This window comes from Vulpes vulpes, chromosome 2, assembly GCF_048418805.1.
Source record: "Vulpes vulpes isolate BD-2025 chromosome 2, VulVul3, whole genome shotgun sequence".
NCBI lineage: Eukaryota > Metazoa > Chordata > Mammalia > Carnivora > Canidae > Vulpes > Vulpes vulpes.
The window spans coordinates 97,219,851-97,236,866 of record NC_132781.1 but is presented as its reverse complement, the minus strand read 5'-3'; the positions used below and the strand labels follow the sequence as shown (position 1 = coordinate 97,236,866).

Below are 17,016 nucleotides of genomic sequence, written 5' to 3'. Positions count from 1 at the left end.
AAATTTAAAATTTTCATTTTCTTACAATCATAAGCCATTATTGTATTATTTATACACTGAAGCATGTCATAATCAACTTAAGTAGTTTAATTTTGTATTTTTGTCAGAAAAAATTTATACCATGTGTTATTGCTGGGAAAAATCTTTTAATTGAATAAGTTCATTATTATTGTGAAAAGCAATAATTATTGCTAAGATTGAATTTTCTATTTTCTGCCTCCAGAAATTGAAAGACTTATTTTAACAAGGAATAGTTACCAAAGTCACAAGAAAAATTATTCAACAGTTGGTACTGTAAGTGGAATAATCTTCTTTTAAAGAGGTAACAGAAGGAGAGGATTAGAATACCTAATACATTTATCATGTACTCAAAATGACATAATTCAGGTTACAGCTGCCCATGTGAATTATAGCTCTGCAGGTTTTTATTTATTTATTCATTTGATACTTTCATCTACTAAGAGCTTCCCTGTGGAGATTTTATATGTAAATATATACACCTATATGATTTATTTCACAGCCTTCTGCACCATTAGAAATAACTTAGGGGATGGTAATTAAGAAGGAATTTGAGCAGAGAATTCAGTGCAGTATAAAACATTTTATTCAGTATTTTTAATAATTTTTCTCAATGAAGGCAAGAATATATTTCAGTAAATTAGGAATGCGATTTTAGTTTTTGGAATTTAAATTAAAATGTTACCCAGAAAAGTAAGTTAAAGATTGTCATCTATTAAAAAATCTTTATATTGGTGATTACATACACAAGGGAATCACCATGAACTTGAACTGATTATCAAAAACATTCAGTGATATACATGAAAAAAATTCCAGTGCTTCAGAACAGAAAGGGAGAAAAACCACAGACATACTAGCACCATCTAATTTTTTTTTTTTTATGATAGTCACAGAGAGAGAGAGAGAGAGAGAGAGAGAGAGAGAGAGAGGCAGAGACACAGGCAGAGGGAGAAGCAGGCTCCATGCACCGGGAGCCCGACGTGGGATTCGATCCCAGGTCTCCGGGATCGCGCCCTGGGCCAAAGGCAGGCGCCAAACCGCTGCGCCACCCAGGGATCCCTCTAATTTTTTTTTTTTAAGCAAACCAGTTTCAGGGGCACCTGGGTGGCAAGGTCAGTTAAACATTTGATTCTTGGTTTCAGCTCAGGTCTTGATCTCAGGGTCTTAGGGTCGAGAAATCAAGCCCCAAGTTGGGTTCTGTGCTCAACAGGGAGTCTACTTGAGATTCTCTTCCTCTCCCTCTGCCCCTTCCACTCATGGTCTCTCAAATAAATAAATCTTAAAAAAAAAAAAAAAAGGAAATCAGTTTCACTGATTTTCCCTATATTTTGCTATATCTTTTCAGGGAAGCTGCCATTGAACAAGGCAAGCTTTTAGAACAGAGTGTTAAACTGTCTCAAGTTTTCCTTCATCTTTCCGTCCTCCCAGCAGTTTATCAAAAGTGAACACTATCTTCTGCCTCCACTAAGAAATGAAAATGACAAGTATTTTGTTTCAACAAATCATTTTTTAGTTTTCTTTAAGGCTGAATAAGACTAAGGAATACCTTGTGAGTAAAACTTAATTATAAAAAACATGTGACTTCCAGATAAAAAAAGACTCGTGAGTCTATGAAATGATCCATTTATTACATAGATTATTCAACAGCTCATGTCTTCCCAATTCCCAAGTGTTATGCATCTAGCAGCTGCAAAGCAAGATGCCAAACTCTGAGTAAACACTTTTTTCCTCCCCAGCAGCAGCCTTTGAATCCTTGCCTGGCTCCTGTCCTCTGGCTTCTTTCCTGGACGCACTGTCAATTGCCAGGAAACATTGAGGGCCACAGCTGCCTGTCTTCCTTTAATCATATTCTCCACTGGTCCTTGTTATTCACAAATATTTGTTGCGATGGGGAATCCCTCGAGTGGTAAACTGCTTAAAGACTGTTGTTACACTGCTGCTGTAGGTGGCACAGCCTGCAGCCTAGAACGGGGAGTCCTGGGTTCAAGTCTGAGCTCTGAAACTAGGCTTCACGTGACCCCAGCATATTATTTCACTCTCCCGGGTTTCTATTTCTACACTCAGTCTGAATGTAATAAAGGTATAGAAAGAACCTTCCCACTTAGGTTCCCGGAGCAGAGGGGTTTTGGTGGTTTCAATTTATCTGTATTTTATAGCATCGAGAGCTATGCAACTGAGGTGAAGAAATAAGAATTGTCTTTTTGGAATGTGAACTTTGATTGAAGGTTGAGTCAAATAATTTTTTTAAAAAGGCATCATTTATTTATTTATTTTAGAGAAAGAGAGGGAGAGCAAGCAAGTGTGTGGAGAGAGGCAGAGTGAGAGGGAGAATCTTAAGCAGACTACACTGAGTGAGGAGCCTGACCCGGGGCTCCATCCCAGGACCCTGTGATTGTGACCTGAGCTGAAACCGAGTCAGATGCTTAACTGACTGAGCCACCCAGGCACCCCTGGGAAAAATCATTTTTTATATCAAACATATATGTCTACATTATAGACATGTATAATGTAAAATTCATACACATTTCTAAGATAAAACATAAAACTCAGGGAAATGAATTTGAAGTAGATACCTGGGGAATTAATACACTGTATCCTGGAATAGTTATAGAGTCTTGGGTTTGCACACAGGCTGAGGTGTCTTTTTTTTCATATTCTATGATTTTCATGTTAAAAAGTACTGGATATTCCACTAAAGGCAGATATTTTTGACTCCTGGAAATAATAAGAATTTTGAAGTATGATATGAGCAATGATTGGTATTTAGACATTTCCTTCTGGTTTTATTGTGAAAGCTGTCACGTGACTTCTAATTCAAATCAGTATACACAATTTAAGAATGCTGAAACTGCTTTGTCCTTCAGGAACATTAACTGTTTTAGAAAACAGTCTTTCTTCCTTTCTTCCTTTCTTTCTTTCCTCCCTTCTTCTTTTCCTTTTCTTCTTTCCAAATATATATCTAGAGCTCTATAAAAAGTCTTAAATGATAAAATGGTGATGGTGGTGATGATGATAATGATGATTAGCAAATTGCCAGTTTAGACACAGAGATAATCTCAAACTTGTAAGTCCTTGGTTATTACCATACTAGCCAAAAAATGTAACATTGTCTTCAAGCCTTATATAAAGGTTGCCTGTTTTATAAAACTAAACAATGTGAAATCCACCCTAGATTAAATATGTTTATCACCTATCTCTACCCAGTAGAATGTATGTTTCATGAGGACAAGGGCTGTCTCTTGTCATTTTTGTTTATCTCTAGTTGTTATACTTGTGAGTACCTAGCACCTGGGGTCAGGTCTAAAATATCATCACCAAGACTCATGTCAAGGACCTTACCACTGTGTTTCCTTCTAGAAGTTTTTGGTTTCAGGTCTTACATTCAAGTCTTTGTTTTATTTTAAGATTTTATTTATTCGTGAAAGACAGGCAGAGACAGAGGCAGACATATAGGCAGAGGGTAAAGCAGGCTCAATGCAGGAAGCCTTTAGCGTTTTCTATATGTAAGATCATGTCATCCACAACTAGTGACCATTTTACATCTTCTTTTCCAATGTGTATGCCTCTTATTTCTTTTTATTGCCTAATTGCTCTGGCTAGGATTTTCAATACTATGTTGAATAAAAGTGGTAAGGGCATCTTTCTCTTTTCCTGATCTTATATGAAAATATTGTAGCTTTTCATGTTGCATATGATGTTAACTATGGGCTTGTTATATATGGCCTTTATTATGTTGAAGAATATTCCCTCTATAGCCACTATTTTGGAGAGTTTTTATCATAAAAAGATATTGAATTTAGTAAAATACTTTTTCTGCATCTCTTGAGATGATATGATTTTTATCCTTCGTTTTGTTAATGAGGTGTATAATGCTGAATGGTCTACGAATGTTGAACCATGCTTATATCTCTGGAACAAATTCCACTTCATCATGGTGTATGATTATTCTAATATATCATTGAATTTGGGTTGCTAATATGTTGTTGAGGATTTTTGTGTCAATGTCCATTGGAATATTGGCCTGGAATTTTCTTTGTTTGTGGTCTCTTTGTCTGCATTTGGTATCAGGGTAATGTTAGCCTTGTAAGTGATTTTGGAAGCATTCCCTCTCTTCAGTTTTTTGGAAGAGTTTAAGAAGGATACGTATTAAATCGTCTTAAAATATTTAGTAGTATTTACCAGTGAAGTTGTCTTATCCTGGACTTTTGTTTGTTGTGAGATTTTTGATTACTGATTCAATCTTCTTATTAGTGATTCAGATTTTCTATGTCTTCATGGTTCAGTCTTTGAGGATTATATGTTTCTAGGAACTTATCTATGCTTTTAAGCTTATGATCCTTTTTATTTCTGTGGTATCATTTGTAATTTCTCCTCTTTTATTTCTGATTTTTTTGAGCCCTCTTTCTTTTTTTCTTGGTAGGTCTAGCTAAGGTTTGTCAAGGTAAGTCTGTTTATCTTTTCAAAGTACCAGCATACTGACCTTTTCTTCCTTTTAGTCTCAACTTCATATTTGTGCTCTTATTTTTGTTAATTTCTCCTTCTTCCTAACTTTGGGCTCTGTTTTTCTTTTTCTAGTTACTTTAGGCATAAAGGCAGATTGAGATTTTTCTTGTTTCTTGAGTTAGGCCTCTTTTATTATGAACTTGGAATTTCCCTCTTAGAATTGCTTTGCTTTATCCCATATATTTTGGTATGTTCTACTTCCATTTTCAATTGTTTCAAATATTTTTAATTTCTCCATTGCCCCGTTGGTTGTTCAGTAGATGTTTAATCTTCACATACTCATGATTTTTTTCAGTTATTTATTGAAGCTTCATGGGAGAGTGCAAGGGTGAGGCATGCCTACTGGCTATAGTGGGACAACAAGAAAAATGCAGGCTTGAGGCATGCCCACTGGCTTTAGCAGGTGAGTTTGTGTCCCAACAGGAGGCAGAAATGGTGCTTACTAGCACACCATTTCTGGAGAGAGTCCCAAAGTCTCCTTACCCTCTGGCAGATGCTTGAAGATTAGCAAATGAATCTCCTTTGCATATAGTTTAGGTGCTTTTCAAACTGCTATTTCTGTGGTGGGCCCTTTAAGATCAGTATCTTAGGGATCTTAGTTCCCTACAGACTTTTGGGTCTCTTGGACTGTAGACCCACTGGTTTTCAAAGACAGGTGTTTTAAGAGTTCGTCTCTGTGGTGAAGGTCCCAGGGGTTGGGGTACCTGATGTGGGGTGGAACCCCCTCACTCAGAGAGAAGTTCTGGATTTGTGAGATCCCTCCTGACTGTGAGTTGCCATGCTGGGGGGTGTGTGTGGCTTTTGGTGGAGACTGCCTCTTCATGCCTGCCTATCTCCACATGGCCTTATTATCATTTTTGTGAAGGAACTGTTCCACAGTTTTTTCCGGTCTTCTTCATAGGGAATTGTTCAGTATATAGCTGTAGATTCAGTGTGTCTGTGGGAGGAGGTCTTCCTGTGGTGTTATCTTGGAATGCCCCCCAAATTAATTTTAATAATATATTTTATTTATCCCAATATACCCAAGAGATTTGCATTTTAACATGTAATTAATATAGAAAAAATTTTAAAGATTTTATTTATTCATGAGAGACAGACGGGGGGGGGGGGGGGGGAGAGACATAGGCAGAAGGAGAAGCAGGCTCCATGCAGAGAGCCTGACATGGGACTCGATCTCAGGTCTCCAGGATCAGGCCCTGGGCTGAAGCTGGCACTAAACTGCTGAGCCACCTGGGCTGCCCTTAATATAGAAGTTATTAACGACATATTATACATTATTTTCTTGTGCACAAACTTTAAAAACTGGTGGGTATTTTACAAGCAACTCATTCCAGACTAAACATTTTTTAAGTTGCTCAATAGCCATATAGGGCTAGTGGCTATCACACTGACAGCTCAGCTCTATACCCTGTCTTTTCTCTAATCCTCAAGGTAAGAATTATATCCTGTATAAAGGCAAATCCTATTGCCATTGCACTACCTTAGTGTCCTCATGAGACATGAGGGACATTGTGCCTATAATTTTTGCTTTCTTCTCTAACATATTTAAGTGAACCCTTTGTACTAATTTCTTTCCTTGTGAGGATGTGTTTCAGTAGTACTGTATAGCATCAGCACTATGATGAAGTATTCTTAGTTTTTGCTTCACAAAAACTTTAATATTTTCCTCATAGAATCTACTTTCCATGGTATGGATCACCCTTTATCATTAGGGTATTATCTTCTCCATTTATCTTTATTTTTATTAATAGAGAACAATCAAATCTATATATAAATGTCTAAATATCAGCTTTTGTTTACAATACTAAGAAAAATCAAGGGTAGTATTCAACATAAATTCTTTCATTAAAAAAAACTTTCATTAACATTACTAAAGTATTTTGTTTATAGTTCACACAGAACCCTTTCACAGGGATTCTTTTTCATATGATTTTCACTGTATAATACTATTTTCTTGACCTTCAGTTAGATTAAATTTTATGTATTTTAGTTAAAAATCTTAATTTGTGATGTGTGAAAGTAACAGTGTAAACATTTATCTCTATAACCCATATTTATGCAACAATGAAATTTATTATAAATCACAGAATCTATGCTTAGAAATGTTCAGCAAACAGTAATGTAGAATCTAAGGGATATTTACTTTTTCCAAATAGGTAGTTTTATTAAAATCTATTAAAAATTAAAGTACATGTAATTATTTGAATATTTGTTCTCTGCTATTTTGTTTCAAGATAATAAACCTGATTTTTAAAAAGATTTTAAAGTGCATTAGTTATTCTTGTGTAATATGTTGGATTTTGGTCAAAATCAGGTGTCTTTGAAAATTAATGAGAAAAGTCAATCAGGTAAACACAAAATGAATTATCTAGTTAAAGTTAAAGAAAATGTTCAGCATAAACAGGATATAGTCTCTGGAGATCCAAGGCTCAAATTCTGACTCCACCACTAGGCTAAATGCATGATGTTGAACAAGTAACTTAAATGTTGTACCTCAGTTGCCTCATCTATGATATGGAGATAATCTCTGTATATCCTATAGTCGTGGTGAGGATTAAACAAGGTAATAAATGGAAATCACTTCCACTAGTGAATTTAATAAATGTTCACTATTACCATTATTAGTGTCATAATAAGGCTAATTATAATAGAAAAAAAACCCCAACAACAAAAAGGAGGAGCCCCAATACTCCACAATACCATACTGGTTGCATGACTCTGGTTTATCCACTCAAGGGCAAAATCATTAAATTTCATAACAGTATACCCAGTGTGTAGCATAAGAACTAAGTCTACAACCATTTCATGCAATCTGGATTTCATTATGAAACACACAAGATACACACTAGGTAACATTTTAATATCACAAAAATTGGAGTTTGTTTTATACTCAAGGGCCTGTCATAGTTTAATGAGTAGTGTGTGATGCATTTAATGCAGTTTGTGGTTGACAGAATGATAACCTTCCAAAGATGTCCATGTCCTAATAGCCAAAACCTGTCAATGCTACTTTCTATGGGAAAATGAACTTTGTAGATGGGATTAAACTAAGGACTTTGAGATGGGGAAATTATCTTGGATTATCCAAACAAACCCAGTGTAATCACTAGGGGATTTACAAGGAGGAGGCAAAGGGGTGTAGAATTGGTAATAGAAGATGTGATGACAGAAGCAGAGGCTGGAATGATTTGAAGAGGTCAGAAGTCAAGAAATGCACGTGGCCTCAAGTAGCTAAAATGGTAAATGACTTCTCCTGAAACTTCTAGAAGGAATCAACTTTGCTGACACCTTGATTTTAGCCTAGTGAGACTAATTCTGGACTTCTAACCTCTAAGGCTGTAAGATAATAAGCATGTATTCTTTTAACCTCCTAGGTTTGTGGTAATTTGTTTCAGCAGCAACAGGAACCTAATACCTAGTCAGATTTGGTGCAATAGGTTCTTTTTTACTTCTAAGCAATGTTAGGCCCTCGGTGCTTTCTGAATACCACCTGACAGCAAAAGAGGCAATCAATATACAGCTACTGAGTGAACGCTGTATGGAATAGCATACAGCCATCAAAATGACATTGACAAATGGAAAAATGTTATTTAAAAGAAATATTAGTTTGCATCTCAGTGAAATCATAGTTAACTAACTGGGCAAACATCAAATTCTGCATATAAAAATTCCAGTATAAAATAAATTAAAATACTAATAGTGATTGTTTCTGCATGTCAGTACTATGAAGATGACTTTACTTTTTCTTCTTTACATTTCTGTCAGTTTTCTATAATGAGCAGGTATTGTTTTCATAATGGGAGAGAGCACATCAATTGCATTTAAAAAGTAGATAGCAGTATAATGAAGAACATGAAAAGCAATTTATACAATACTGGTAAATTCAATCTCTTTATGCATCAATGACTCTAACTTAACTAGTAACTCAAAACCTTCAAATTCCTGAGTTTAGCATGTTAGTAACTGTGAAGTCATCATGGGTCTGTGTGTTATTTGTCAGCATGGGTCAGCTTTAATAATAGTAAAGTTATGATTATCATCTTCAAAAATCACCTGCTGACCAGCCACTGTGAGCTGCATGGGGACAACAGCAAGAAGTGATTTATGCAGAAATTGGCAATCAACCCAGTGGGAAGGAAAAAGGCAAAGGGAAGAAAATCTCAGGAATCTACAGAATGATTCTGCTTTCTTGAGTGTTGGAAAGACGAGAGAGTTCTTCCTATAGCTATCCCTCTTTGACCTTGGAGAAATCATCCCACCATTCTGAGCTTCGGTCTCTTCCTTTGTGTTATGAGAGGGTACAAAACAAACTTATCTCTAAGATGAATGCCCCTCAAATCCACAAAAACCTAAAACACCAAACCAAAAAAAAAAAAAAAAAACTTTTACTATTCTTCAGTCTCACTTTGTATTTACATAGGGATTGCTATGAGCTGCTGTGAACTAGGTCTTCTGCACTGTGCAACTTTCCAATTCCATTACCATCAGATATTTTACAGTATCTTCTTTTTTACAATGTCAGAAAATAGACTGTATAGTGCATTAAAAGGCTTCAATATGTAAGGAGTTATAGTAGCAGCCTGATGTCTGGTTAGTCACTGAAGCCTTGCAGCTTGTCACTTGTCAGCTCTTTGAGGAACACAGTCCTGACCTAGGAAACTTCCCTACGTCCTTCCATGAAAAAGAAGTAAATTAGCAAAACTTAAAAAACAATTTTCCAACTAAATTAAATGCTTGATAGTTTCACAATTACTATGATTTTAAGTGAGGATGCCATTTCTGGAATAAATCATTTGTGAAATTGTAGAGGGAGTTTGAAATGTCAAAGGATTTATTTTTCCCAGAAAATATTGATAGAATATCTCTTATTTGAAGGAAACTTTGTTATTTAATCCAAATCTTAAGGAACTTTTAAGTCTATAGGGGGGAATAAATCATGTATATAGCTAATTCTAATGTGAAACAGAAAAGTAAATGCCATAGAAAGACATAGATGAATTATGATGGATAGAATTTCAGAGGAGGAAGAGAGATTATGTCCAGCTGTCCAGACAGTGAGATGGTTCCGGGAAGCTTATGGGGTAATACATGGCATTGAAGTCTGTTCAGATCCCAAATTCAAGAATTGGGGTGGAAGAGGAGGGCTTTATTGGTGGAGGAAACAGAATAAGCATTGTCTTGGTGGCATGGAAAATTTGGAATGTGTATGGAGGAGAGCAAAAAAATGAAAGTTCATGGTATTGTCACCTCCAGGTTGAAGATGCATGGGATATAGATCGAAATGACAGACAAGATCCAGATCACCAAGGCCTTAAATGCTGACCTAAGGAGACTTTATTTTATACACAGCTGAGAACCATATTGGACTTTTGAGTAATTATTTAATTGATTATCATTCATCTCTCTCTATTATAGGGGACAAAGGTAATTCTGTAGTTTAAAATTTATTATAATTTCTCACTCAACAATCGAACAAAATTCTAGGCAACCTTTTTGTACATCAGCCACAGAATTGGAAAAGATTTCAAATCTATATGTTTGAAACTCTAAGGGAGAAGGTTTCCCTCATTGCTTAACTATTTAGTTGGGGTTGAAACAGCAGTAGCCCCATTAAGATACTGGAATAAAAGCTGCACACTTGAAGGTCCTAGGAATTCCAACCATCTGAGGCATAGAATATGACATGAACTTTATCCAGTGGCCTCCCAGTATCCTAATTTCACGCCTTCTGAACTTGAGGGCTTGGCTTTGGACCCTAGTCTTCCTACCTGATTTTTCTTGGGAGTTGGCACTAAATCTATATTCTGTACAAAAAAACAGAATTCAACACAGTGTTCTGTTTGTGGCTGTGTGAATGTGTGTGACTCATGTGCATTTCTTTGTGAATATATAAATATATACACATTACACAAAATGGTGATGGCACCTACCATTATCTTATTGTGATACTGTTTTTTTGGAGTGAAAGCTATATTTTTCCTAAATGGTTTGTGAGCATCTTGAGAGCAGGCTCATCATATTGCATTATGAATCCAGCCAATACTCAATTAGTATTTATTGATCATTATATCTAAGCTAAGTCCTGTAGCCTTCAGGATATGCTGCATTTCTTTCTAGGATCAGGAGAACAGCTGGTTAACACACTCGGTCTCATAGGACAAAAACATTATGGTTTCTATATTTCTTTAGATCTGCAAAAGGCAAGATAGCTTATTGCTTTAAAAGCTCCTGAGATAAGTGAACTTATCATATGAAAGCAATCTATCAATATGTGTGTGTGCATGCATGTGTGAAACCTGCCTGCAACAGCAAAATGTAGAAATCATGTGTTGAATATTAAATACAGGTGGTGTGAGCAAATGCAAAGAGTTCATCAACCAGCACAGTTATCTTGTGTTATGACTGACACTTACCTCAATAAAGAAAATGCTGGCTGCTGACGTTGGATGGTGATACATATAGACAGTCACGAGAATGGCTGCTACTATAATGAGGACCAGGATGAGAATTCCAACAATGAGGCCAGCATGAAGGGTGCTCCCTTTCTTCTCGGCTGCACTGTCATCTGTAGAAGCTGAAAGAACAGCACAGCTGTCAGATCATTCATGTGTGCACTTTTAGGTTTGCATTTTCACTAGAGGGGATGGTTATAGTTTTAAGAAAGTACCAACTAGAATTTTTTCTTTTACTTTCCATACAACTCTTCCTTTCCATGACACCAGTTTTCAAAGTTAGATTAGATGCTCTTTATTTGGGCAATGAAAAATCCATACCATTAATGATTAAAAATAGATTTGTAATTGTGTTTTAATTTATAGTTCAATAAACAAAATTAATAGCCTTTATTCTAAAAGGACCGTGGAAAATCTAAAACTCTAATTAACTATATAATAAATTTAACTTTGATTTTTTTTTTCATTAAACCACTGGCACTTTTACCTATGGAAAAATTGATTACTTTCTGCAAATTCCTCTCTCATTTTCTTTTGGAAATTTTATATTGAAGAGTATCATGCTTCTTTGGGTGGGCTAGAGAAGCATTTTCAGAAAGTCTGTGCATGAGTTCAAAGGCTAATTTTCAAAACCTGTTTTAAACCAAAATGTTCTTTAAAAGAGTAACAGATGGACGCTAAATGACCCTCAAATAGTTTTATCACCATCTGAAGAGAACACACAGCATATCAAAATATTCTACTATGCCACAAACCAGTATCATTTGATCTGACTTTTACTGAGATGTTTTCCACTGTAATACCCATTTTCAGAGAATTAGGAAAAAGAAATTAAATTTCTAAAGTAATAATTAACCAACCCAAAGTCAGTCAACCAAACAAAGCTAATCTCTAAAGTCTTCTCTTGTTCTAAAATTCTTCAACCTTTGATGACTACTCAGGTATTTAAAAATCTTAAATTAGGTGTAGCAGGTAACAGTGTTTTTGTGCATACCATGATTGATGTTTTTGAACCATTAGAAAATTACTTAATATTCATAAAAGTTCTACAGCAGTGAGTCCTAATTTTTTCACTACTAATTTGCATCTTTGTTTTAAATATTATTTTTGTCTATTAAACTTTGTTTAATAAGCACTGACTTATTTCTCTTATTTTAGATTTTTGCTAATAAAAAGAAAACATGACTGCCTATCAGAATTCATGGTCAATATGAAGTAAGAGAATTTCAGATAAAACAAAGAAACATGACCTATCCATCCTTTAAATTTTTGTTGTTATTGTTTATATTCTGTTTGAGACTTATAGCTGGTATTCAGTAATTCTTGTCCAAATTTAATAAAGCTCAATATCCTAAAGCTTTCCTTTATACACTATAATTCATTATTGAAAGAATATACAATTTAAACAGTAAATCATTATATGAAAATTCATGTACATAGAGGATTCTGGGAAGAAGGACAAGTATGAAGTGTCAGGAATCTGTTTCCCTACATAGACAATAATTGCATTGGTAGAATGTGTCTGACAACTATCTTGGCACTTTGGACTTTATTGAAGGCTTGCAACTTTCAAGAGAAAGGCTTGGACTATAAATTGAGGTTAATTTCAGTCAATTTTCAACTCTTAATGGCTGCCCATCCTCCACCCCTCAGTCATGCGGCAGGCAGCTGTACATGTGTTCCTGAAGCAGCCTCCAGGAGCCAGGGCAGGCAAAAAGTGCCTTGTCCTCCAGAGATCAGGATTGGTGTTCTGACTTCTGATTGGTGCTTCTCATCACAGAGGCACAAAGATGTAGCCCCTGGTTTTTCGTTCTTTCCTCCATTGTTGCAAGCCCTTCCCCCTCTGGCTGAAGTGACTTCCAGGGGATTTAAAGAACTAGTGCTCTTTTCACCCTCTCCCCAACACATTTTTCCCCCTTTTGGGAGCTAGATGTAAAGACTGGGACATTTGGAAACATCTGCATGTATGGGGAAAAACTGGAAAGTGTGTGTAAATGCCTAGGGAATAGTTCAGAAAGATTTGAAAACACATTAAGATTACATCTCAATTTGACCTTCAGCATAGAGACAGTCTGCAACCACAACCACAACAACAACAACAGCACAATCAACTACCAACAAAAATAATATCAAAAAGCAGCTAAAACCTGGAGAAGGGTGGGGGGAGAATCTGATTTTCAGAATTACCACATTATTACATTCAAATGTCCAGTTTTTAATAAAGATTCACAAAACATACAAAGAAACAGGAAAATATGGCTCATTTAAAGGAATAAGATCAACAGAAACTATTCCGGAAAAAGAACTGATGGTGGTACAATAGCCAAAGACTTAAACAGAATTGTCTTGAAGATGCTCAAAGAACCAAAAGAAGATGGGGAGAGGGCCAAGAAAACAATGTGTGAACAAAATGGAAATACCAAGATAGAGATAGAAAACCTAAAAAAAAAAAAAAACGCCAAAAGCAATTATGGGGCTGAAAAATAGAGTAATTGAAATGAAAAATTCACTAGAGGGATTCAAAGGCAGATCTGAGCAGGCAGGATAAAGAACCAGTGGACTTGGAAGGCAAGACAGTGGAAATCATTGACTTTGAGGGACAGAAAGAAAAAGAAGTCAAAGGTCCATCAAGCAGGTCAACATGCATATTACAGGAGTCTCTGAAGAAGGGACAGAGAGAGGGGCAGAGAGAATATTTTAAGAAATAATGGCTACAAACGTCCCAAATTTTTAAAAAGATTTTATTTATTTATTCATGAGAGACATATATAGAGAGAGGTAGAGACACAGGCAGAGGGAGAAAGAAGTAGGCTCCATTCAGGGAACCTGACATGGGACTCGATCCTGGGTCTCCAGGATCCCACCCTGGGCTGAAGGCAGCGTTAAACTGCTGAGCCACTGGGGCTGCTCCAAACTTCCCAAATTTGATGAAATATATGAATATAAACACCCAAGAAGCTTAAGGAACTCCAGTAAGATGAACTCTTAATGACCCACACTGAGATGCATTATAGTCAAACTTTTGAGAGACAAAGTCAGAGAAAGAATCCCTAAGATGACAACAAAGAAGATAGCTTTAATAGAGGAAAAGAAGGCAAGGAATTTATTTACTTAATTTAATTTATTTATGTGTGTGTGTGTGTGAGAGAGAGAGAGAGGAAGAGCATGAAAGGGGAGGGGCAGAAGGAGAGGGAGAGAATCTCAAGCAGACTCTACACTGAGCATGGAGCCCTACACTGGGCTTAATCTCAGGACCTTGAGATCATGATCTGAGCCAAAATCAAGATTTGGATGCTTAACTGACTGAGCCATCCAGGTACCTGCATTTATTTATTTATTTATTTATTTATTTATTTATTTATTTGAGATAGAGCACACAAAAGGCAAGGTATTTAAACATTTCCCTACAAAAAATCAACTAAACACAAAAGAAGACAGTAATGCTGGAAATAAGCCAAAAAAACTTTAAGACACATAGTAAACAAATAGCAAAAATAATAGAAATAAGCCCCACCTCATTGGTAACTGTTTTATATTTAAATGGATTAAAATTTCCAATCAAAAGACAGTTTGTCATAAAGAATAAAAACACATGATCCAACTATATGCTGCCTATACTTCAGATCCAAAGACACAGATTGAAAGTGAAAGTATGAAAAGAGTTGCTCCATACAAATAGTAACTAAAAGACAGCAGAGGTAACTATACTAGTATCAGACTAAGTAGATTTTCAATCCAAAGATTATGAGACAAATAAGGACATCATATATTAATAAAAGGTTTCAATTATAAACATTTACATAGCTAATGACAAACCATCAAAAAATATGAAGCAAATATGACATAATTGAAGGGATAAACCGACAGTTCTATAAGAATAGTTGGGAATTTCAATATCCCACTTTCATTATTGGAAAGAACCAGACTAAAGATAAGTAAAGAAAGAGGACTTAATACAATGAACCAATTAGATCTAACATACATGTATAGAATCCTCTACCCCATGACAATATACACATTCTTCTCAACTGTGCATGGAAGACCTCATAGAAGAGATCATATGTTATGTCACAAATTAAATTTCAACAGGTTTAAAAAATAGATATCATACAAAGAATTTTCCCCACTCACAGTGGGATAGAGTTAAGAAATGAGTAACAGATACATAACTGGACATTCACAAATTTGTGGAAATTAAGCAACACATTCTTGAACAGCCAATGTATCATCATGAAATCACAAGGGAAATTAGAAAACAAAAACACAAAAACCAAAACATAGGGACTGCAAGTAAAGCAAGGCTAAGGAGAGAATGCACAGCTGTTAATGCTTACATTAAAAACAAGATCTCGAATCAACAACCTAACTCTACAAGTTAATGAACTGGAAATAGAAGAACACACTAAGCCTGAAGTTAGGAGAAGGAAGAAAATCATCAAGAGGAGAGTGGAGATCAGCAAAATAAAGAATAAAAAAATAATGGAAAAAATTAATGATATCTGGTTCTTTGAAAAAATCAACAAAATTGGAATGAGGACTCAAACACCAGCAGTCTGGCCTCAGAGTCTGCACCCTGAACCTCTGATCACTAACCCCTCAACTGACACTGAACTGTATGTACTGCTGTTTCTTCTTCATGTTAGCAATTCTGGCAAAGAATTCTAAAAAAAAAAAAAAAAAAAAAAAAAAAACCTGGGTAATTTCAAATAAAGAACAATTAACTTAAATATGGTTAAGAATTAGCATTGTGCCTTCAAGAGGGGAGCAGGGTCTACGTCTGACTTGTCACCTCCCTGAGACTAGGCCAGTGATGGCCATCACATGTACTTACAATCTATGTTTGCTGGAAGAGAAGGAAGGAGAGAAGAGGAAGAAAAAAGAAAGAAAAATAAAGCTGTTGAAAATGGGTTAAAGCTCTTGGAATGACCACTTCTCCTATTAAAACCAAACAAGGTTATGATAAATTACTTTATCTGGTCTTCAGTTATCTTATCTCTGCAATGTAGTCAATAATAGTAACTACCCCACAGGAGTGCTGTACAGAATTAACCATTGAACACACAGAAAGTGCTTAGGAGAGTGCCTGGTATACAACAAGCACTTAATTAATGTAGCCATTATATTATTGTTACCTTTAATAGAAGGCAGGTTGAGGCAAATTATGGTGTCAGATTCATGGCACCATATAAACTATGTTTTGCCCTTAACATTTGTTATTTTTAAAGTTTGGCTATATTCTTAAGTATGCTTGTATCATTGTACTTTGTGCACTTGGCTTTTTTCTTATTTTTAAGAATATTATACATTAATGTCATAGGAAAATAGGATTAATTTAAAATGTTGCTTAAAAAAACTACTTGGGTAAAGAGGGGGAAGCCTTGAATTTTTCTTCAAATCCCACGTGTGGTTACATTTGTCTATCCTTCTCCCCATCTATCCATCCCTTTCACCCTCAAATCCATTCACCCCAACAGCATCTGGTTCTATCCCTGAGATTAGTAGTCTTTTATAAGCAGTATGCTAAGATTCAGCCTCACTTTTTGTGTGTGTGCAATACAGGGAAGGGGAGAACAAGAAGATATTTGTGAGTTAGCCTCAGCCTGCCACTTCCCAAGTGAACCAAAGCCTGTTGAGGAGGCAGCAGGCAAAAGACAGCCCTTCCCAGGGAGAAACAGGAGAGCCAGAAACATGTTTTATTTAATAAGACCTCAAGTCGGTAAAATTATTGCTGACCTGTAGGATGCAAATTGGCCATCTTTAGAACGTAAAATCATAACCGGATTTATACCTTGAAACCTCACTCATTGTCTTTATTTGGGCATAAATGCTTACTTTCTCACTTATTACTTATTTATATTTTCGATAATGGCTTAGTTATATTATCTCCTTTCTAAAACACTCCTTTGCAGTCCTGGTGTGGATGTTAAGACACCATTTCATATGTAATGAAATCTGTACACAGTTTAGTTTGTCACTAGCTGAATAAATATTTTATAACATTTCTGGATGGTGATTTTAACAAAATAAACAATCCTCATAGAAT

The 17,016-nt window shown here is 35.7% G+C and overlaps 1 protein-coding gene across 3 annotated transcripts in view; it reads right to left on the bottom strand.

Moving 5' to 3' along the window:
- The window catches only part of PLXDC2 (plexin domain containing 2), a 455,724-nt gene that overhangs the window by 32,751 nt on the left and 405,957 nt on the right, over positions 1 to 17,016 (bottom strand). For all 3 annotated transcript variants that reach the window (XM_072749365.1, XM_072749364.1, XM_026013595.2), the window contains one exon: positions 10,935 to 11,095. In XM_072749365.1, the coding sequence (XP_072605466.1) occupies positions 10,935 to 11,095 (161 nt within the window). The remainder of the gene's footprint in view (positions 1 to 10,934; positions 11,096 to 17,016) is intronic.